The sequence below is a fragment of the Panthera tigris genome, chromosome E1 (assembly GCF_018350195.1).
Source record: "Panthera tigris isolate Pti1 chromosome E1, P.tigris_Pti1_mat1.1, whole genome shotgun sequence".
Lineage (NCBI taxonomy): Eukaryota > Metazoa > Chordata > Mammalia > Carnivora > Felidae > Panthera > Panthera tigris.
The window spans coordinates 55,453,502-55,476,456 of NC_056673.1; the positions used below are offsets into that span (position 1 = coordinate 55,453,502).

Here is a 22,955-nt window from a genome sequence, read left to right on the forward strand (position 1 = left end):
CTGGGTGGCTCAGTCAGTTGAACGTCCGACACTTGATTTCGGCTCAGGTCATGATCTCACAATTTGTTGGTTCAAGCCCCGCATTGGGCTCTACGCATGTGGATCCTGCTTGGGATTCTCTCTCCCTCTGCCCCTCTCCTGCTTGTGCTCACACACACGCACGTTCTCTTTCCCCCTCTCTGTCTCAAAAATAAATAAGCCTAAAAAAAAAAAAAAGGTCGGATGCTTAACCAACTGAGCCACCCAGGCGCCCCAGTCCCCATTCTTTCTAAACCAGCTTATGGAAAAGAAGGTGGAGACGAGAGGCAGTAGAGAGAGGCGGTGGGAAATGAGAAGTGCAAGAAACTGAAGGCTGGGTCCAACCTTTGTCTCCCTCCAGATTAAGGAAAAGAGACCCACCAGCAGGAGTAAGTCAGGTGGGATGTAGGAGAACTTCCTGCCGGTGGGTTGGTAGGATAACGTGTGGCTGGAGAGGCTAACAGAAAAAGAAAGCTGCATGCTGTTTTCTCTTTGGCTTGACTTTCTTGCCCATATCCTGAGGCAGAATTGTCTAGGGCAGCACCTTGGCCCAACAGGAGTATAACATGAGCCACATGTGTAACTTAAAATGTCCTAGCAGCTGCATTACAACAGTTTTTAGACAAGCGAGATTAACTTGATAATATATTTTGTTTTTAATTTTTTAAAAACGTTTATTTATTTTTGAGAGAGAGTACGTGCACACACATGACAGAGTGTGAATAGAGGAGGGGCTGAGAGAGAGGGAGACACAGAATCCAAAGCAGGCTCTAGGCTCTGAGCTGTCAGCACAGAGCCTGATGTGGGGCTTGAACTCACGAACCGTGAGATCATGACCTGAGCCAAAGTCGGATGCTTAACCAACTGAGCCACTCAGGCGCCCCTGATAATACATTTTGTTTATTAACTCAAAACATCCAATATTGTTTCAACATGTAGTCAATAGAAGTTAATGAGGGTTTTTCTAGGTTTTTTGTTAACACAAAATCTTCGAAACGCCAAGTGTATTTTACACTTACAGCATAGTTCAATTCAGATACAAAATTTTCTTTGGAACTGTGTGCCCTGTACTTAGAGTTTGGGAGATTTGCATCTTGGTCTGCCTGACTCCAGCCCCTGTTCCTTTAGAACCCAAGAACTCACCTGGAAAGTTTTTCAGTGACTGAACTGTATGCCCATTCTTAAATTTAAATTAATTAAAGGGTGCCTGGGTGGCTCAGTCAGTTAAGTGTCTGACTTTGGCTCAGGTCATGATCTCGTGGTCTGTGGGTTCAAATCCCCATTTTGGGCTCTGTGCTGACAGCTCAGAGCCTGGAGCCTGTTTCAGATTCTGTGTCTCCTCTTTGCCCTTCCCCCGCTCGCACTCCATCTCTGTCTCTCTCTCTCAAAAATAAATAAATGTTAAAAAAAAATTTTTTTAATTAATTAAAATGAAAACTTCTGTTCCTTGGTGGCACTGGCCACATTATAAATGCTCCGTATCTCCGTGCAGCTCACAGCTGTCCTACTTGGCAACGCGGGTCTCCTCCTGGGCACAGGGCTCCTTCCTGCAGGACTTTTTCCCCAGACTCCTCCAAATTCCAGAGGCTTTGGCCTTGTGTTCCTGCTGATTGGGATGATCGAAAAATGCTACCGTCCCAGGAAACTTTTCTCAAGCCCTGACTGCTGATTTCCTGAGGCCCCAGCAATCTGAGACTGGCTGAGGCTGGAAGGGGGCTCTGGGCGAGCTTGTCCCCGCAAACACCATCACATGCCCTGCCCCCCACCCCCTTTTCCTGGGAAATGTTTACATTCCAGACACTCTGCTATCTCCCCAAGGCTTTTCCAGGCGCTGCATTTTTTACATAGCTGAATTGGGACCTGGGCTGGCTAGGGGGGCTCCAGCTGGGTCACTTCTGCTCTCCAGGCCATCCCTTCCAGGTATAGCCATTTGTAGGGCAGACTAGTTCCTGGCAAAGAGCCAGACCTGGGGGGCCCTTCCACTTATGTGTCCCCAGAATAGAGACTCCGTGGAGCTCTTGTTCCTGGCCTGCCCCAGCTCAGGGCCTCCTCCTGTGAACCACCATCCTGGACTGGATGAGCCAACAGGCAGCATTGAGTTTACTAAACTATCATGCCCACCGTCGTCAGGACTTCTCCTTTTCTGCTCCTTTGAGGCCTGATGGGACAGCCGAGGGAAGCCTAGAGGAGGACCCTGGGCCTAAGGAGAGCCGCCTGACTGGTACAACCTTTCTCTTCAGGGCAGAGTCTCCATTGCTTTAAAAAACAAAAAGTAAAGCAGCTGGCTGGCATCCTTTGCCCTGCTCTGATCTAGCTCTACAGGTTCGGCATCCCCTGGGGTGGGAGGTGGGGGGTGGGGAGGGCTGGTGGAGAAAAACAACCAAAAACCTTCCTGAAGATGGTTTATCAACCCAGATCTGTAGTGTATACACCCATGCCTTTTAAACCTGGAGTTCCAGAACTGGAACCTCTGCCTAAAGAAATACTCCAAGTTGTAAGCAAAGGTAGGAGTCCAAGAAAGGTCGTCAATGCAACTGATTGGCAACTGTAAAACCCGCAGAAACAAAGGTGTTCAACAACTAAAGCCTTGTGAGTTAGGGCACCTTTATGTAGGGAATAGTCCTTAGCCATTTAAAAGTCACTTTAGTGCCTTTGACGGTTTGGGCCCGCTACATACAGGCGGACAAATGGGCGACAAAGCTATGCATGTCCGTATATATCCGTGTGGCACAACCCCAGTCAGGTCTTGGTATTAAGTAGAGACACACACGTGTATAGTCGCAACACAAAGACTCACAGATGTTAGCAAGGGTCACTTCTGGTTGCGGGAGTATGGGTGATTTTTGTGTTCCTTTTCAAACTCCTTCATATGTCCCAAGTTTTCTATAATGTGTATTACTTCTATAAGAAGAAATGAGCAAAAGCATGTGTCTGCAACAAAACTCTAGAAGCTTCTTTTCTGGAAAGATAGTGGAGAGACCTCACGACAGAAAGACTTGCGAGAGAGCAGGTGTTTGGCCCCGGAGGAGCCTCGGATGGCCCAGAGCTGGGACAGGCTACTGGGGGGTTCTGTCTAGCCCCTGGGACTGCCCCAGACCTGTGGTACAACCAGGCTTCCCGAGCCATCTGGTCCATTGTGGCAGGCCCCCCCCAAAGCTTCCCTTACCCCCCACAGGAGGACTGGGTCAGTCACCCACAGTATGGGTGGTGGAGGAACCAAGTCAGAGTTCCTGGAAAGCATCGAGTGGCCACTGTGGTGTCGGGGGAGAATGCGCTCCCAGGGCTGGCCCCAGGGCCTAAGACTGGGTCACAAACGGGTCTGGGATTGACTCAGCACTCAGGTATCTGGGTAGGAACCCGAACGTGACTGAATTTCTCCTTCCTGCTGGAGGTGGCTCTGTGCTGCAGCTCCTCTGTCCAGCCCTGGTGCCCCAGCCGTGGCAGGGCAGAGGGGACATGTCTGCAGGTTCCATCCCCACATGGTTCTCGTTGCAGACGGTGGAGCATGGCTTCCCACACCAGCCCAGCGCCCTTGGCTACAGCCCGTCTCTGCGCATCCTGGCCATTGGCACCCGCTCCGGAGCTGTCAAGCTGTATCCTTTCTGTCCTCCCAGCTCCCACCGGGGGAGGGGCCCTGGCGTTGGCGGGATTCAAACAAAAGTCAGTTGTAGATGACCCCTCCTGGTACTGGGATGTTCCCTCTTGGGGAACCCTCTTGTGTAGCCTCTTGGGAGTCAGCCCCAAATGCCGGAGGTGGAGTCAAGTTTTTTGTTTTGTTTTCCTTTTTCCCACTTAGTAGACCTGGGGTAGCAGGCCCAAGGTGCTGTCCAAACCAGGGTGTCCTTGGGTTTGAAGAGCAGTGCTAAGCCTTCCAGATTCTCCCCAACCGTGCACACCTGCCATGTACACACAGGCACATCAGAGAGTAGAACTGACTCCTGATTGGCAGGACATTGGTCTGAAAGGGCCACATTTTATCCAAAGCATTGGTTCTGGGCCACGGGGGCCTCTGCGTTTCAGAGGCAAGCCCGAGGGTTCCAGGATGATGAAGGATCACCGCTTGGGTCCTCTGGCCTGGACTACAAGTCTGGGAACTTCCCCAGCCCCAAATCCCCCCTGAGTCCCTAGAGTTGAGCCAGTTGGGACATGGGAGTACTGGGAGATGGGGAACCACCCATGGGGAGCCTGGCTGGAGCCTCCAGTGAGGCTGCGGCTCCCTCCTGTTCCTCTTATGCAGCAGGGGCGGGGGAGGCGGGGACACCTCTAGCGGGCTGGCCTAGGCTGGAGGTGGCGGATAGCACTCCCTCAGCTGGTTAATCATTGCCAGGCTACAGCCACATCCTGGTTACCAATCCCCGGTGCCACAGCTGCTGGGGTGGACCCATGGGGGTGCCCTTTTTCTCAGGTGCCACCTTGTGGTAGCTGATGGGTTTGTTGCAGCTCAGGTGGGGCGGGGGGCACTGTAGGAAGCAGCCCAACAGTTACTGGGATAAATCTTCACCATCCTGGGGTGTCTGCCCGCCCCCCCCCCCCCCACACCTGCCTGGGTGGAAAAGTTCTCCCTGGTTGGAGCTGGCTCCACCTCGGGGTGACATCACTGCTGACCAAGAGCCCTTGGGCCAGGGCCACTGCCGTCTCCTCCCAACCCAAGGCCCCGGTCACTGCCGTCTGGGAGGAGGGCAAGCCCTTCTGTGACGCTGAGATATTTACACTCCTTGCCACGTGGGCCCAGAGGTCCTGGCCCTTGGGCGGGAAGGGGTGGTGTCCTGCCTTCTGGAGCTTTTCCTGAGCCTGCCACTCGTAGCTATGGTGCCCCAGGGGTGGAGTTCATGGGTTTGCACCGGGAGAACAACGCTGTGGTGCAGATCTACTTCCTACCTGGCCAGGTGAGCGGGCCCTCCGCATCCTCCTACTCTCACATCACCTGGAAGGGGTGGGGAGAGGCAGGCGTTTAGTAGTCCTGGGTTTGGTTCTGATAGGAGGGCCTGGGACCACCTCCCTTCCCCCAGCTGCGGTTCACAGACCACCCTAAGAGCAGCCAGGGGTCTTTTGGTTCTGGGGCTCCCTGAATCAACCGGCGCGGGGTGGGCCGCCCCAGTGTGAAGGGCCCCAGTGAATGCTGGCCCTCCCTGGTTCGCGACACCACACACTCCTGGTTCCTGTCCCCTTCCCTCCCTAGTGCCAGCTGGTCACCCTGCTGGACGACAACAGCCTCCACCTGTGGAGCCTGAAGGTCAGAGGCGGGGTGTCAGAGCTACAGGAAGATGAGAGTTTCACGCTGCGTGGCCCCCCAGGGTAAGGACCTGGTACCCGTCTTCTCCCGGCCGGCCTGACCGGCACACCCAACTCCTGGGTGGAATCACCCTGTGAAGGTCCTGTGGAGCCCTTGGTGGTCCTGGCAGTTGTTTGAGCCAACACATCCCCACATGCGGGTGCTCTGGAGGAGCAGGGCCCTCCACGCCTACACCGTCTGCACAGGAGGCTCTGGGGAGTTTTTTCTGCCTCCTAGCCCACGCTCTCTACCATCTGTCTTCTGTCTTGGCAGGAGACACTCAAAATGTTTGTCCTGGCCCAAGACACCATCAGACCCCGTTAAAGGACCTCACGGGCCCGCTTTCCCCAGCCACGGCCTTTCCCAGGACTGCCGAGGGCAGCCGGGAGTCGGGGATCCTAACCCCGGGGTCTCCCCTGCCTGAGTGGCAGCCAGCTCACAGGCAGCCATTCTCGTCCTCAGGGCCGCCCCCAGTGCCACACAGATCACTGTGGTCCTGCCTCATTCCTCCCGCGAGCTCCTCTACCTGGGCACCGAGAGTGGCACCGTGTTTGCGGTGCAGCTGCCGGCCTTCCGCACGCTGGGGGACCGGACCATCGGCTCGGACGCTGTGCTGCAGGGGTGAGCTGGACACCTTGTTGCCATTAGGAAGCTGTTCCCTCCAGCTGAGCGCGGCCTTCTCCCTCGAGTCCCAGTAGTGTCTCGGGAGCTCATAATTTCTCTCCTGGGAAGTCTACGGGGAGGGGAGAAGAGACCCTCAGCCCCCAACCCGTCCCCTAACTTGAGACTCTCGCCCCATAATGTGTTAGCACCATAGCACTCTGAGGAGTCTTGGGGGTAACCTGTCATTTCATTTAAAGGTGAGGAAAATGATGCTCAAAATGATTTCGTAATGTCACCAAGTCTCAGTCCAGCAGTCTTCACGCTGATCATGTGAATTTCAAAACCCCAGGGGCTCCGCAGGGGGGCAGGTGGGGCCCAAACCTCGTGTTGCCACATCAGGTGGGGCAACTCCTGGTGAGATTTATGTTTTGGAGTCCGTGCTAAGTTTTCGTTTGCATGCAGGCCCCATGGCCAAAGCTCTTGGACAGCCATAAGCCTGTAGGTTTCTTCGGATCACTCTGGAGGCTTTGCTCCATGACGATGATGTCGGCAACAGAGAGGGAGTCAGATCAGGTCTGGGTGTGGAGAGAGGGTGCCAGGGTCCAAAGGAGGAGGAGACGAAGCACTGGCAGTGGTGGAATGTTTTGCCATTTCACGGGACAGAGAGGAGGCCGGGGTCCTGGGATGTGGGGCTGCTTCAGGCTCAAGCGAGCAGGACCCTGGTCCCGAAAGGACTGGCCTTCCAACGTGCTCACATCGCTCAGGGCCCACTGTCCAAGGAAGAGTGTCGCTGGGTTTGGGAGGATTCCTACTTGGGGCTGGTTCTGCCTGAGCCCAAACGTCTGTCTTTCCCACCCGGCGGGGTAGCGTCAGGGCAGCACGACCACGGTCAGAGCAGGACTGTTTGCGGGTCAGCAGGCATGGCGGCTTCTCAGCCTGGGCGCCCCGTCTGTGGCCAGGACAGCAGGAGGACCTGTTCCTCACATGTGGCCCTGCCGGCACCCACCTGACTCTGTGCTGGTGGGAGTCTAGTTGCTGGGGGGCCTCCCCCAGCCTGAGTGCCCCGGGAAGCCCCTCCTGCCAGTGTAAATCCTGTTCTAAATGAAAAGAGGTTTGGCTTGGGTTGGCAGAGAGGGGTCCAGGTGTCTGTGTTTCCTGCTCTCCCTCTTTGGTGTGGGTTCTTGGTCCGTTGCCTGCCACCTCGTGGTCTTCTGTTGGCTTCAGCACCTCCAGACTTCACGTCAGCATTCCGGGCCCAGAGAAGGAGGAGGGGGACAGGGCTCAAGGCCAGACCAACCTAATGTAGGGAGTTTTATTTTGTGGGTTTTAAAAACTGTTTCCTTATGAAACACCACTTAGTGCAGAAATGCACTAAGTATGAATGTGCGGTTTAATGGATTCTTGTAAAGTGAGCGTCCCTGCAGCCACCCCCTGGACAAAGAAATAGAACTTTGCCAGCCTCCCAGGAGCCCCCGCTGTCCTTCCCAGTCACGAGTCCCTCCTTCCCCCGAGGTAGCCACCGCATCAACTCTTCTGGAAGCCACTGCCTTGCCTTTCTTCGTAGTAGTGTAACCGCCTGCGTTTGTGGATGGATATACAGGATATATAGGTTTCTATATATCTTTGTCCTCTTGTGCGCATGGCTTCTCTCTCCCTGCGATCTTCCCACGCTGGCACTTGCACGCGGTGAGCAACTGTGCCACATGCTCCGTCCTGCCCTGTTGGTGGCAGCAGCGTGGGCTCACAGTGCTTCCCTCGGCCAGGTTGCCCGAGGACGCCCGCCACCGGCGGGTGTTTGAGATGGTGGAAGCTCTGCAGGAGCACCCCCGAGACCCCAACCAGGTCCTCATTGGCTACAGCCGCGGCCTCATCGTTGTCTGGGACCTGCGGGGCAGCTGCGTGCTTGGCCATTTCCTCAGCAGCCAGGTAGGCGGCGCCTGAGATGGTGGCGGGTGCCGCGTGGCGCTCTCAGGCCCCCGAATCACCTAAAGCCCTTGTGCTGAGACCTGCGGGTACGGGACCACCACCCTGACCCCAGCCTGCGCGCTTTCCCTCTCTCCCTCTGAAGCAACTGGAGAACGTCTGCTGGCAGCGGGACGGCCACCTGATTGTCAGCTGCCATTCCGACGGCAGCTATTGCCAGTGGCCTGTGTCCAGTGACACCCAGCACTCGGAGCCCCTGCGCAACTGTGTGCCTTACGGTCAGTGCTCCGTCTGCCTAATGGGGCCTGGCCCTGCCCTGTCACTTGCAAAGCAGTGTCCTCTGTTCCCAGTCTGTCTTCCCCACATTCGGGTGTAGGTGCCCAACTCCTAGAAGCAAAACTGGGGCCCAGAGAAGTGAAGGCTCTGCCCAAAATTGTGCAGCAGATTTTCAGATGCCCGTCATGGCTTTCTCGAGGGACTGCTCAGAGCAAGACTCCTATGCAATCTGCTGCATGGGTATGGGCATGAAGGGTCTGGGCCCTATGGACATAGGGGTGGAGGGCCCACTCAAGCTGGTTCCTTGTCTTGTAGGTCCTTTTCCTTGCAAAGCTATTACCAAAATCTTCTGGCTGATCACCAAGCAGGGGTAGGTATCAGTGCTCTGTCCTCCCTTTCAGCAGCCTTCCGAGGGGCTACTCTGGCCTCTGCTTGTGGGAGGCGGTGTCTAGGGAGTGCCTTGGGGGTCCCACATCGGTGTCTCAGATGCCAGCAAAGGGAGAGAGGGCTATTCATTCATACCTCTCATGGCTAATTCCTGAGCAAACATTTCTGACCTTTCCCTCCACCCTCCCGGAAAGATGATTCAGATCAGCCGTTTTCAGACTCTGTTTCAGCAGGAGACCTGTTTCTTCAGAGACATACAGGGAAACCTGATGCATAAACAGGAGTAGGGTGGGCTGGGGGTGGAAGCCGGGGTAAAGCAGGAGTGGCTACAGACGCTCAGGAACCCCAGCCTGGGTGCCCCCACCTCACCCCCAAGTTCTCCTGGGTTATTGCAGTCAGGAAGAGAGGGCGGTCCACCCCACCCCTTCTGGGGACCTTGAATGAGCACTTACTTTGAGACTGGCTCCCTCCCTGGTCCTGCCACTCTGGTCCCTGGAAAGTCTAAGCTGCCAGCTCAGCCTGTGGCTGAGGTACTGTTGGGAGCCCCAGCCCACCCCACGGCTCTTCTGTGCCCGCCAGGTTGCCTTTCACCATCTTCCAGGGGGGCATGCCGCGGGCCAGCTATGGGGACCGCCACTGCATCTCGGTGGTCCACGACGGCCAACAGACAGCCTTCGACTTCACCTCCCGTGTCATTGACTTTACTGTCCTTGCCGAGGCAGACCCTGCTTCAGGTAGGTGGGCTTGGGAAGTGGCTGAGGGGATGCGGCCTGTCCATTTCCAAACGCACCACTACCTGAGCCCCTCAGCCCCCCTGCACCCCTCTCAGTGCCTTTCCCTTCCCCTGCTTGTGGCTTCATCCTTGCTGGCCACACCTCCCACCTGCTCTGAACCCTCCTCACCCTTGCTCGGCTCTGATGGGACTGAGCCCAAGGCAGGAAGATCTAGGCTGTGGGGCTCAACAGCTACCTAGCTGAGGCAAAGAGGTCCCGGCTTAGACACGCGAAGCCCTCCCATTGTGGGGTGGGGCGAGTGGTGCCGTGTGGGGCCTCCTGGAGCTGGGCCAAGACAGCAAAGCCCTGAGTCAGCCTCGTAAATTGGTGACAAGCAAGACCAGAAAGGGCGATGTCGAAACCTGGAGCGGAGGCCTGGCGGGAGATTCCCAGGAGGGCGGGCCTCTCCTCCAGGTGAGTCCAGCCTCACGAGCCAAGGCCTCCAGGTGAGGGGCTCGGGCCTGCTCCGGACACCCTGGGCTGTATTCCCGTGCATCCTCAACACCACAAGGCTACTTGCTTTCCCTCCTTTCTCAGCCTCTTCCCTCCTCACGCCCGATGCAGGATGCCGGGGGGGGGGGGGGGGGGGGGGTGGGGAGCATCGATTCTTTAGGATTTTCTACAGAGATGATCACGTTCTCTGTGAACAAAGACAGCGTACTTCTTCCTTTCTGACCTGTGTCCCTTTTATTTTCTTCTCTTGTCTCCCTGCAGTAGCTAGGACTTGTAAACAAGCAGAGAGAGGGGGCATCTGCCAAATTCCTGATCTTAGCAGGAAAGCTTCATGTTTCGCACTATTATAGTCACATGAGCTGTAGCTTTTTTGTGGACGATCTTTACCAAGTTGAGGAAGTTCCCCTCTCTTCCTACTTAGATTTTTTATCATAAATGGGTGTCAGATTTGTCAGATATTTTTCCTGCGTGGATCAATATGATCACGTGTTTTACTTTAGCCTATTGATGTGATGGGTTCCGTTAACTCATTTTCATGTGTTGACACAATCTTGCACACCTGGGATAAATCCTACTTGGTTGTGGTGTGTGATTTTTCTCTATATGTTTCTGGATTTGGAGATTTTTTTTATTTATTATTGATTTTGGGGAGAGAAAGCATGAGTGGGAAAGGGGTGGGGGGCAAGGTACAGAGGATCCAAAGAGGGCTCTGTGCTGACAGCAGAGGAACCATGAGATCACGACCTGAGCCAAAGTTGGACACTCAACCGACTGAGCCACCCACTGCCACTGGAGCTCATTTTTATTTATTTGTTTGTTTGTTTGTTTGTTTGTTTAGAGAGGGAGAGGGAGAGAAAGAGGCGGCCCAGGTGAGCAAGGGGCAGAGAAAGAGAATCCCAGGAGGGGCAGAAGGAGAGAGAGAGAAGTGGGGCTCGCCTGAAATGGGGCTCCTGCTCACCAGAAGCAGGCCTTGAGCTCACCCCGAAGTGAGGCTCGAGTGGAGCTTGTTTTTAAAATGCCGATTCTGGGGCACCTGGGTGGCTCAGTCAGTTAAGCATCCGACTCTTGGACTCTTGGTTTCGGCTCAGGTCATGATCTCGCGGTTTCGTCAGTTCGAGCCCCACATCAGGCTCCAAGCTGACAATGCGGAACCTGCTTGGGATCCTCCGTCTCTGCCCCTCCCCTACTTGCACTATCTCTGTCTCTCTCAAAATAAATAAATAAACTTAAAAAAATTTTTTTTGTAATAAAAATGAATTAATAAAATAAAATGCAGATTCTCCAGGGGTGCTTGGGTGGCTCAGCCGGTTAAGCGTCCGACTTCGGCTCAGGTCATGATCCCACGGTTCGTGGGTTCGAGCCCCGCGTCGGGCTCTGTGCTGACAGCTCAGAACCTGGAGCCTGCTTCGGATTCTGTGTCTCCTTCTGTCTCTGCCCCTCCCCTGCTCTTACTCTGTCTTACTGTCCCTCAAAAATAAATAAATGTTAAAAAAAAAAAAAAAAAAATTAAAATGCAGATTCTCTGACTCCAGCCCTAGAGCTTAAGATCCTGCAGGGCTGGGCTGGGGCAAACTGCTTCCTACGGTTCCTGCAGCCCCTGACCCTTGGCCTGTCCCCCAGCCTTTGATGACCCCTACGCCCTGGTGGTGCTGGCCGAGGAGGAGCTGGTGGTGATTGACCTGAAGGCGGCTGGTTGGCCACCAGTCCAGCCTCCCTACCTGGCCTCCCTTCACTGCTCTGCCATCACCTGCTCCCACCACGTCTCCAACATCCCCCTGAAGCTGTGGGAGCGGATCGTCACCGCTGGCAGACAGCAGCACACACACTTCTCCACCATGGTAAGTCTGGCTCCAGCCCTGGCCCCACCTCGGGCCAGGCTCTCCCATGGACTTCTTGGTCTCCTTCTTTAGGAGTGGCCCATCGATGGTGGTACCAGTCTGGCCCCGGCCCCTCCCCAGAGGGACCTGCTGCTCACAGGGTAGGTGACTTTCATGGCGCTCTCCTCCTGCCAAGTAGAATACGCGGGGTGGGAACAGACCCCAGAGCGGGTGCGTGCCAGTCCCGGGCCTCCCGGGCACCCCTGGCCTGGCATCCCTCACAACTGGCAGGTGGCTCTGCCCGCAGGCACGAGGATGGCACAGTGCGCTTCTGGGACGCCTCCGGTGTCTGCTTACGGCTACTCTACAAACTCAGCACGGTACGGGTGTTCCTCACCGACACAGAGCCCGGCGAGAACCTCAATGCCCAGGGCGAGGATGAGTGGCCCCCGCTCCGCAAGGTGAGGCCGGGAGCCTGGAAACCAGGCAGGGCAAGGACAGGCTGGGTCTCGTGCTTATGGCCACTCGCGGACCTCCTCTCCCTTGTCAGGTGGGCTCCTTCGACCCCTACAGTGATGATCCGAGGCTGGGAATCCAGAAGATTTTCCTCTGCAAATACAGTGGCTACCTGGCTGTGGCGGGCACGGCAGGGCAGGTAGCAGGCTGGGCTGGGGCAGGGGGTGCAGCTAGGAGGAGTGATCAGGGGACTTTGGGCGGTGTCCAAGGATTGGGGGGCAGCAAGGACAGACACCAGCCTCCTGGGCACCCACTGAAGAGGTCGCCAGGACCATCACCGACTCTTGTGGCTCTTGTGCTTTTCCCAGTGGATAGAGGTTGCCTGGTCCCATTAGAGACAGGCCTCTGGGATGATTGTTTCTCCTCCAGAAACCAGGATTAAGGGCCAGGGATCGGGAAAGGCCTTCCAGCTCTCCTTGGGCCCTAGGCTCTCCCACTCTCAGGGTCCCTGTGGTCCCGCTATTCCTTGGTGCTGGGCGGGGGGTGGGGGTGGGGTGGCTCAGCCCACCTGCCCCCCACCCCCCCCACCCCAGGTGCTGGTGCTGGAGCTGAATGACGAGGAGGCGGAGCATGCCGTGGAGCAGGTGGAGGCCGACCTGCTGCAGGACCAGGAGGGCTACCGCTGGAAGGGCCACGAGCGCCTGTGTGCCCGCCCGGGGCCCGTGCGTTTTGAGCCCGGCTTCCAGCCCTTCGTGTTGGTGCAGTGCCAGCCCCCGGCCGTGGTCACCTCCTTGGCCTTGCACTCTGAGTGGCGGCTCGTGGCCTTTGGCACAAGCCACGGTTTTGGCCTCTTTGACCACCAGCAGCGGCGGCAGGTCTTTGTCAAGTGAGCAGCCCTCCCGGGGTGGCCAGGGCCTGAGTCTAGGGCTGGTGCTGGGCAAGGACCCTAGGGCCCTGGCAGCACTGATGTCCTGATGTTCCCCCCAGGTGCACGCTGCACCCCAGTGACCAGCTGGCTTTGGAGGGCCCCCTGTCCCGTGTGAAGTCCCTGAAGAAGTCCCTGCGCCAGTCCTTCCGCCGGATACGGCGTAGCCGGGTGTCAAGCCGGAAGCGGCGGCCAGCTGGTCCCCCTGGGGAGGTGAGGCCGAGACCGGCCACGAGCCCGGGGCGGCTGGCAGCAGGTCCAAACTAGCGCTCCCTCCCCCGTGGCTTTGGCTGCAAGCACCAAGCAGGCTCACGTCCTGCCCCGCTGCCCACTAGCTCTGTGGCCTCGGACACACACACGTTGCATCTCTGGGCCTCAGCTTCCCCAAGTGTAGAGGGTTAAGTCTTCAGTTAGTGTCACCAGGTGGGCGGTGGCCATCTTCCCCCGGAAGGACTGGTGCTGGGCAATCGGATCCCCCCAGGAAGGGGAGGCCAGAGCCCCCCTCAGCCTGACCAAACCCACGGCAGGTGCCGGAGGGAGGCGCCAGGGCTGAGCGGACGGGTACGCAGAACATGGAGCTGGCCCCTGTGCAGCGTAAGATCGAGGCTCGCTCAGCAGAGGACTCCTTCACGGGATTCGTCCGGACCCTCTACTTTGCTGACACCTATCTGAGGGACAGTGAGTGGCCAGCCTGAGGTGTGGGGGGCCCAGGAGAGCACCCTTCGGCCCGAGGGCGTGTTGGAGGCTGCTGTCCGGCCTGGCTGGGAGCATGGCGAGACCCGATCCTCTGCCTGCCTCTTTCTCTGCCGTGCCTGGGTCTCCAAGGCAGGTTGCCCTGGCTTCGTACTCAGGCTCCACCACTCTAGAAGTGTGACCTTGGACATGTCACTTAACCTGGGGTCAGCTTCTCTCCTGTAAAGTGGAGGAATATCTTCCTCCAAGAGTGCCTGCTAGTACCCAGTGTGCCCTGCAGAAGCTCCCTGCCGCCCGCCCACCGGGGCAAGAGTGGGGTGGGGGTATCTGCTGCTGTATCTTCAGGGCTGAGCTGTCCCGGGTTCAAGACCACCTGTGCCTGGGTCCCTTAGCGGTCAGAGAGCCTTCCCAGCTCTTCCCGTCTATACCCCCAGGAAATAGGCAGGGCCCACAGCCATTCCGTTTTACAGAGGAGGAAACAGGCTTACAAGGTTTGCTAACTTGACCTTGGGGTCACACAGGTTGTGAGTGGCAATGCCGGGACATCAGCCCAGGTCACCTGGCTCCACCTGACCCCTGAAACTGTGGGTTAGATATAAACCTTTGCTTCCTGGCAGGCTCCCGCCACTGCCCCTCGCTGTGGGCTGGCACCAACGGTGGTACGGTCTATGCCTTTGCGCTGCGTGTGCCCCCCACCGAGCGGAGAATGGATGAGCCCGTGAGGGCCGAGCAGGGTGAGTGCTGGGCAGGGGGAGAGCAGAGGGTCCTTATCTGCCTGGGATGGGGTGGGGTGGGGTGGGGTGGGGTCTGTAGTCTCACCCTCCCCCCGACCGTCAACCACCACTTGCCTCTCTCCCTGCAGCCAAGGAGATCCAGCTGATGCACCGAGCGCCCGTGGTGGGCATCCTGGTGCTGGATGGACATAGCGTCCCCCTTCCTGAGCCCCTGGAGGTGGCCCATGACCTGTCAAAGAGCCCAGACATGCAGGGAAGCCACCAGCTGCTTGTGGTGTCGGAAGAACAGTTCAAGGTGTCGCTTGGATGGAGGCGGGGCTCCCTGGGGATCCCTGGGACATCCGGGGAGTGCAGATCCTGGGCACAAATGACAGTGGCCGGGATTCACTTAAAGTTGTATTTGCAGCTGGTGTGTGACAGACTACCGAGGCACCGAAAAGGAGAGGGGTGGAGATCCCGGGCCCCGGGGTCAGCACGGGGGCACCGAAGCGGGACCTGTGTCAATAGGGGGACGGAGAACACAGACATGGAAATAAGTAGCCCTGGTGTCCCTTCCCAGTCAAAGCGTAGTGGCCGCATGTCCGAGCACTGAGCGGGCACAGAGACTGGGCGTTCGTTGCTGGGGAGCAGGGCCCTGTGACGGCACCAGGCACGGAAGCCATGGGTGTGAGCCGCGCCCTGTGCCCCCAGGTGTTCACGCTGCCCAAGGTGAGCGCCAAGCTGAAGCTGAAGCTGACCGCTCTGGAGGGCTCGCGGGTGCGGCGGGTCAGCGTGGCCCACTTTGGCAGCTGTCGAGCCGAGGACTACGGGGAGCACCACCTGACTGTCCTCACCAACCTGGGTGACGTCCAGGTGGTCTCGCTGCCCCTGCTCAAGCCCCAGGTTCGGTACAGCTGCATCCGCCGGGAGGATGTCAGCGGCATTGCCTCTTGCGTCTTCACCAAATACGGCCAAGGTGGGCACAGCGGGGGCGGGCAGGCGGGTGCGGGCAGCCGGGCCCCCGGGGGCGGGCGGGGTGGGGACTCCCGCTGCGCTGCCAGGGGCTGCTGGGAAGGGCAGCATGGGGTGTTGCGGCCGAGGCCAGGCTGGACTGACTGACTTCGGAGAACTTTTGAGGGAGGCCCCCGGCCCCTCGTTCCTCCTGGGAGGAAAGTCCCGTCAGCCGCTGCAGGGCCTGGGAGCCGTGGGCTGGCCTCACCTCCAGGCTTCTCCTTCCCCCCGCAGGATTCTACCTGATCTCACCCTCAGAGTTTGAGCGCTTCTCTCTCTCCACCAAGTGGCTGGTTGAGCCCCGGTGTCTGGTGGATTCAGCAGAAACCAAGAGCCACAGCTGCCCCCGCAACGGATCAGGCCCAGAGAAGGTCTCAGGCCCAGCCAGGTCGGTAAAAGGACAGGTGGCCTTTGCCCTGGCCCCTCTCCTCTGAGCTAAGCCCACCCTCCTGGCTCTGGCTCGCTGCCCCCCCTTCATATGCCCCTCCCTCTCATGGAAGCTGCCATCCAGGGCAGAGCTTGGTTTATCACCCTGGCTCAAGGTGAGCCAGGTTAGTTGACCTCATTTTTCATGGGATCAGGGCTTTCTGAGCCGGAATGGGGAGCCCAGAGACTCCCAGTCCTCACTATCTCTCTCCCCGCAGGAACTCAGGGAGCCAGAGTGATGGAGAGGGTAAGACAGGGTTCCCTGTGCCCAGGGGTGGGGATGGGGGTGGGGGGCAGAGACATTGTGATACTTAGGCCCAGACCCAGACCGAAGGGGAAGGAAGGGAACCCCAGGCCAGCAGGTGGTATTGGGGCTAAGGGTAGAGACGGCATCACTTCCAGTCCTGGGTTCTGGGCTCCGGCACTGCCGCTCTCGTAAGGAGGGAGCTGGGGCAGAGGAGGTCTCGGGGCTCGCCTGACCTGGCCCCTGCCTTTCAGAGAGGAGGCCTGGCCCGGTGATGGAGCACGCTCTGCTCAATGACGAGAGTGAGTTGGGCAGGAGTCGGTGGGCCGTCATGAGGGATGTCCCGAGGGAGGCTTGGAAAGCCAGGGTGGAACCGAGGGCCGTTACTCTGAGGGAGGCAGACCTGTCCGACACTCCACCAGTAAAAGGGGGAGAAACATTTGTGTCTGGCCCGGCCTCAGCAGGCCTCTTCCCCAACCCTGCAGGGGTCCTGAAGGAGATTCAGAGCACACTGGAGGGAGACCGAGGGTGAGTTCCTGCTCGGGCCTGCAGGGGTGGGCCCTGAGGTGCCAGGAGTTCTCTGGGAATAAGGGTCCTCGTCTGGTCTCCCGGAGGTCCCCATGGATGGTAACTGCCCTGTCTTTGCCCGTGCAGGAGCTATGGCGACTGGCGATCTCAGCGAGTGGCCACGGGTTACAGCCTCAGCAATGGGGGAGGTAGGGGCTCTGGGCACCGCTGCAGGGCTGGGGGGCGGCTGGGAGGGTATGCCTCCTAGTTGGGGAGGGATAGGAGAGTGAGCCCACACACGCCCCTGGGTGGGGGACTGAGGCCCCCCGGCCTGCCCAGGAGGCCCCCGAATTGCCACTGCTCTGTGTCCTTCCACAGCGGAGTGAGCAGGTCGCGGGTCCAGGCTACGCGATGAACACACACTACTGAGGGCGCTTCCTGGGGCGCTGCCCCCCCGGCCCCGGGAGGCCCATGAACTGGGCTGTGCCAGGGACTGGAGCCGACCCCAGTGTGCACCCTGCTGCTGCTCTTGGCCTCGGAGAGGAGGGACCCCAGGGCCGTGGGGCTGCCCCACCTGGGCCTTGTCTGTCTTGGTTCTTTTGTCAATGTTGCACAGTTTTTTCTCCCTCCCCTTTTTGTAGTGGGCTGGGTTTTAAATTATAAATTTTAACTGCCTCTGGGTGAAAAAGTTTTTAATAAACACCTTATTACCTCTTCACTGGACTGGTCCAATGACTGACTTTTTTAATTGTGCAGAAATTTTCTACATAGACAGAAATGATTGGTAGCCGGTCCCTTGCCTTTGCCCCTGGGGTCCAGTTGCTGGACCAGGCTGGTACTCCGGAGAGTTAGTTTTTTAAGCTGTTGAGTCAGAGCAAACTGTGTCTGTTCGTATCTGAACACTATGTCTTCTGTCTTTGGAAACGAACGGCCAGAGTTAACCACCCTGAGGGTGCATGGCTGCATCCCAGGGTCGGGGGCAGAGGGAGTCCCCTTTGACCGGCCTTTGCTTGCTGTCAGAAGGGGGAGACACACACAGTACCTCAGACCTGGTGGCTTCTTCCAGACTTCAGGGAAGGACTGTGGGGTGCTGCTGAGGTCAGAGGCAGTTCCCAGAAGTGAAAGCTCTTACCCCCAGATGAGGGGCTGGATCAGACCACTGTTATGGTCTTCATAAGCCAGGGGGTTGAGTCTACTTGATTCTACTTCATTCACCTGTCTTTGTTGAGTACCTATTATATGCCAGGCGCTTGGGGTCAGAGGTGGCCAAGATAATGTGGTCCCTGCCCTCTGAGGCTCACAATACTAACAAGGGCAGGAAATCTTAGGATGCAGGCAAGCCGGGGGCCTGTGAGAGATGCGTCTGGGAAGGTGATGTTAAGCTGGGGCAGGGACGTGACCAGGAATGGGCTGGGTGCTCCGTTCTACACAGAGGATAGGGGGGCAGGAGCACTTGAACTGGCCGGCCTGCTGTGGGATTGTGTTAAGAGTCGAGGGTAGCTGGCAGGAAGTGTGCCAAAAAATGAGACCACCAAGTGGCCGGGGCCAGACTGGGACCTCCTAGAGCCTGGCGAGGGTAAGGGCACTGCTATGTGCCACAGGAACCCACGTGGCCTGTTGGAAGGACATGGATTAGCGCACAGGGCAGAGGAGGAGTCCAGGCCCAGGTCCCTGGATGGATACGCCATGGGAGAACCCTACCCATCACCCTCCCGCCAAGCATGTGCAGCTCAAGAATCTGGATTGTGTAACTTGGGCCACTCCAGCTCTCCTGTTCTCCTTAGAAGTGGGGGTGAGGGTGGCACTTACTGAGACAGGAGTCCCAAAAGCCACAAGGAAGAGGGGGAGTAGTTGCCCCAAAGGGAAGAGGAACACAGACCATGGTCGCAGAAGCAGTGGAGAAGGGATGCTGGGTAGATAAGAAGACAAAGCTACAGACAGTGGGGAGTGCTGCGTACCCTGCAAGACAGTCTGGACTTGATCCTGAGACTCTGGAAGCATCTGAAGGGCTTTGAGCACAGAAGTTCCATTATGAAGTTCATTCTTCCAAAGACCACTGTAGTTTAAATCCCAGCAAGTTCCACTCGTGTGACAGGCACATTGCCTTCCTGTTCTGCATCCCAGTTTTTTCTGGGGGAACGGGATAAGAGTACCCCCTCACGATCTGTTGTGAGGTTCATGGGAGTCCACGAGGTTCAGGGTTTCATGACGGGGGTGACCCTCTCTCAGGGTCAGGGAGAACATGCTAGAATGCACAGGATCTTTATTTTTATCATAAAAGAAATTAAGCCTTGTGTATATCCTGGACTGGCACTCGGTCCTCAGTCTTTCTGGAGAGCTGGACAGCTACACACACACACACACACACACACACACAAGTATCAAGACTCTGAAATGGATTTACCTCTGCCCTCATTCAGGATGAGCATTGCCTTAAGTACTTTGGGCTACAAAGTATTAACTAATGTTGGTTGTTCGCCTGTTTTGGTTCTAGGAAAATATTCTATTGGGAGTGTGAGATCAACAATTTTTATTGATAGGTGTGCACAAGTGGAAGAGTTTGGCACTGTCTAGAAAGTGGATTAATGGAAGCTCAGCCGGCATGGAGGGAGGTTGGAGGGCCCTGCGGCTTCTGTCCAGGGGGAGGTGGCCATAGTGGCCAAATGGAGATACTGAGGGGTTGGGTTGACCAGGGCCACTGCCAGATGGAGAAGGTGAGTGGCAGAGGTCGCTGCTGACACCAAGGGCCCTGCCGATGTACCACAGGCAGCTGGGCACATGGTCTGCAGACTTGGATCTGAGGGTCTTCGACATCGACAGGTGGGAGACTTAAGTGTTCACTTAGACTTGGAAGTCAGGCAGACCCAGTCCTCAAACACTGGCTTCACCTGTGACCGACTGTGCGACCTTGGGCAGATGACCTCACTCTTGTGCTCTAGTTTACTTACCTATAAAACAGGGCATAATCATAGGGCCTGCCTCAGAGGGTGGTAAGGATTAAATGAGAGTCTGTAAAATCGCTCGGCACCTTAACACCCAACCAAAGGAGGTGAAAGTTACCAAGTTACGGTGGCTGGTGGTAGGGGCCGGTGGCTGGTGGTAGGGGCCGGGAGAGGAGGAGACGGTTCCAGAGGGAGGGAGGGAGAGTGGAGCATGGTCAGAGGAGGACTCACACAGACTGGAGGAGCAAAGCAGGTGAAGGAAAGAATGGGGAAAGTGGGAGCCAGAGGTGAAAGCTGGGCTTGGAGGGAGAGTCCCCTCTCCCTGGGAGGCTCTGGGAAGACAGCTGGCCACACCCACGGAACTGAGTGAGCTACAGGCCCCGGCCTGGATCAATAGGGCAGAGAGGAGGGCACCAGGAAGGCAAGAGATTGGAGATACATCAGATACGTTGTAGTGGGCCAACGAAAGTCAAGTTTACTGCTGATGGTAGCCCCTCACACCTGTTCTCCAGCGGGCCTTGGGAGCCAGACTGCCCGGGTTGGCGTCCCACCTCTGACCACCACTGACACTTGGCTGTGTGCCTCAGTCGCATCAGCCATAAAACGGGAATCCTTAGGGCACCCACCTCTTAGCATGCTTCCAAGAATTAAATGACTCCATAGCAAAGTGTTTAAAACAGTGGCTGGCATATAATAAGCCCTGAAGTGTTAGCTCTTTGCTGATACTATTGAGGCCAAGGGGACGAAGGAAGGAGAGTGGGTATCCCTTAGAGTCCCCAGGATGATGATCCAGACAGGCTCATTGAAAGGGGGGCAAGCAGTGAAAGGGGAGCAGAGCACGTGGGTCCCTGCAGCTTGGCACGGTGCCAGGCTGGCCTGGCTGGCAGTGCCTCCCAGGTGGCACAGTTGCCCCGTCCTCGGCCTTTGATGCTGAAGCGTCTCCTCTTTCCTGGGCGGCCTCCACTCCTTTGTTGGTCTAAGGGGTCAGGACCCCGCGGCCAACTGCATAATTAATGCTCTTGAGTAAGGCTGGAGCCCCCAGGGGGTAGACTGCCAGTAGAGCCAGAGCAGAAAGGGTGTGGGTGCTGCCAAGAGCTGAGGGCACTGCGGGCTAAGGTCTTCAGGGCGAGGACAGAGACTCCGAGAAGCCCCTCTTCACTGGGCCCGCCATGGGTGGGAGCAAGGGCAAAGCGTCCCAGCGCCAGGAGGGCCCCAGGAGGCCGGTCGCAGGGGAGCAGGAGTCCCGGTCGGGCAGCGCCCACTGCGCACCCAGCCAGGAAAGCGGACAGGGTCGCGGTAAGGCCCGAAGGACCAGACCGGTCTTGGAACCGGTCACTGCGGGAAGCCACAGGACCCACGCTGGCCGCCGGAAGCCCACCGCAGAGCAGAACGGAGGCTGCAGACGGTCAGGGGCTGGGCCGCCAGCAGAGGCCCAGGGGAGACTAGGCAGTGCGCAGCGTCGGGGACGCGGATCTAAGGAGAGCCGTGAGCCCCGGGAGGACCGTGGCGGGCGCCTGGAGGAAGAGAGTCTCTCCCGAGAAGGGACAACGAGTGAGCTCTGCCGCCGCAGGAGGAGAGGAAAAGGGCGGGGACCCTCGGCTCGGCAGGGCTGCCGGGAGACTCGGAGCCTGCATGGGGACACGTCGGGTGGAGACGGGGGCAGCTCTTGCCCGGACAGCGAAGCCCGCGAGGCCCAGGAGAGCGACAGCCAGAGCACTGGGGCCCCAGAGCTGCGACCCAAGCCGGAGCAAAAGGACACGGTCCCGGGAGACACCCAAACCGAGTCGGAGCCAGAGCTGGAACCCGGCGAACGCCCCAGCAGCGACGGCGGGGGCAGCGCTGAACCCCGGAGCCGGGAAGGGCCGTCGGGGGTGGGACCCCAGGGAGAGAAGGAAGATTCCGGGACAGACACGGAATCGAGTCTGGAGGGGGCCGGACCTGGAGGGGGCCCACGGACAGCCCCAGGAAAGGCGAGCCAGGCCACCGAAGCCGAAGAGACTAGGCCGGGCGAAAAACCCAAGGCCCCCAGCCCCCTCGAGGGCAGCCCAGAGTGCGTCCCCCGGAGCTCGAGGGCTTCTCGGGACCCCGGGCTGGCCCGGGACACAAGAAACAGCGAGGCGCGGCCGGAGGCTGAGTCGCAGGGCGCCGAGCCGGGAAGAGCCGAGGCCTCCGGGACTCGGCGCCTCCAGGTCGGAAAGGCGGTGGGGGAGGTGCAAGTGGCGGCAGGTGAGAGCGAATCTGGGGCTGGAGGGGGAGACGGGCCCCGGGACCCAGCGCCGCTGGCCGCCCTCGTGGCGCTCCGCAGGCTCCGCGCGAAATCCCCGGCAGGCCCCGCTCCCCAGGCCGCCGCTTCGGCTCCCCGCCGCGCCGGCCTTAAAGAGCGGCTGCGGCGCGTGGCGCGCGCCCTGGGTCTGCTGCGGTGGCTTTGGCTGCGGCTGCGGCGGCCCGAGGGCGAGGGCCGGGGGGCGGGGTCGCGGGCGGCCGGGGGGCGGGGCCGCAGGCCGGGACCGAGGCGCCGTCTCGCGCTGCGCCTGGCGGGCGTAGCGAGACTGGGGGCGCGGCCCAGGCCTCCCCCTGGCGGCGGCTCGAGCTCCCCACAGCCTTCGAAGAGCCCAGCTCCCGAGGACCCTTCTGAGGATGAGGACCGGACTCCGGATCCCAAGTTCGCGGTCGTGTTCCCCAGGAGGCACAGGACCGGGAGGGAGTCGAGCAGTCGGAGCTCAGAGGAAGCGTCCGCGGACGCCCCAGCCCGGGGGGGACGCGTTTGGCCTTGTGAAGGGGCTTCGGGGGACAGGGAGGGGCGCAGGGCGAGTGGAGAAAGTGTGGCCGGGCCCCGCCGGGGCTCTCTCCTCGGCCCTGCTCCCCGCGACGAGCCCCCACTGGACGAGAGCGGCTCCAGCAGTGAAGCGGGGCCGGAAACCTTGGAGGCCGAGGCTCCGGTCCACTGGACTCAGAGCTCGGAACCCCGCGAGGACCCCGGACTTGACACCGACGACGCGCTGCTGCCTCGACTCACCCTGGAGACCCACCTGCGGTGGGAGAGAAGCCCGGGCCCCTGCGGGCCTCCGAGGGGGCGGTGGGTGCCAGAAGATGAGGCTGAGGAGGCGCTGGAGAGGGACCTGGAGCTGAGCCTCGGGCCGGGCCTGGAGGTACCGCCCTCCCTGGGAGCGGAGGGCAGGAGCCTTGCGGAAGGCCTGGAAGACACGGACGACCTGGCTCGGCTGCGGTGAGCAGGCGCAATTCCAAACCTGTCCTGTCTGGGTCAGAGTTCCTCATTTGTCACCCCTACCTCCATTTTTATAAATTGTATCCTTAGACGGTATTGTAACTTACAAAAGGTCTTCCCGCGGGAAGAGGCGGGTGAGGGGTGAAAATCAGGTGCCCCCGCCTGGGACTTTCTTCTCTAAGTGGCACAAAGCCGCCCTCTGGGTCAGCGGCCTGGTCCTGCTTGTAGCCCCCATGGAGCGGGTAACTCACTGAGCAGCCACACCCCTGTGTTATGGTCGGGGGCTCAGG

The 22,955-nt window shown here is 58.7% G+C and overlaps 2 protein-coding genes across 4 annotated transcripts in view; both read left to right on the forward strand.

Moving 5' to 3' along the window:
- Positions 1–17,172, forward strand: part of LLGL2 (LLGL scribble cell polarity complex component 2) — a 34,835-nt gene extending 17,663 nt beyond the window's left edge. Inside the window, exons 3-26 of one of the 3 annotated variants that reach the window (XM_042967037.1) lie at positions 3,514–3,611; positions 4,823–4,904; positions 5,198–5,313; positions 5,753–5,911; positions 7,657–7,819; positions 7,962–8,094; positions 8,408–8,462; positions 9,059–9,213; positions 11,326–11,543; positions 11,616–11,683; positions 11,830–11,983; positions 12,073–12,177; positions 12,572–12,864; positions 12,966–13,116; positions 13,431–13,581; positions 14,214–14,330; positions 14,459–14,625; positions 15,021–15,285; positions 15,555–15,708; positions 15,965–15,993; positions 16,245–16,292; positions 16,476–16,518; positions 16,645–16,706; positions 16,876–17,172. In XM_042967037.1, coding sequence (XP_042822971.1) covers positions 3,514–3,611; positions 4,823–4,904; positions 5,198–5,313; positions 5,753–5,911; positions 7,657–7,819; positions 7,962–8,094; positions 8,408–8,462; positions 9,059–9,213; positions 11,326–11,543; positions 11,616–11,683; positions 11,830–11,983; positions 12,073–12,177; positions 12,572–12,864; positions 12,966–13,116; positions 13,431–13,581; positions 14,214–14,330; positions 14,459–14,625; positions 15,021–15,285; positions 15,555–15,708; positions 15,965–15,993; positions 16,245–16,292; positions 16,476–16,518; positions 16,645–16,706; positions 16,876–16,883 — 2,994 coding nt within the window. In that variant the 3' untranslated portion in view covers positions 16,884–17,172. The other 2 variants (XM_042967038.1, XM_042967039.1) reach the window with 2 other exon arrangements.
- A 3,436-nt stretch (positions 17,173–20,608) lies between these two features.
- Positions 20,609–22,955, forward strand: part of MYO15B (myosin XVB) — a 32,005-nt gene continuing 29,658 nt past the window's right edge. Inside the window, 1 exon segment of the mRNA XM_042965469.1 lies at positions 20,609–22,665. Within this exon segment, the coding sequence (XP_042821403.1) occupies positions 20,609–22,665 (2,057 nt within the window).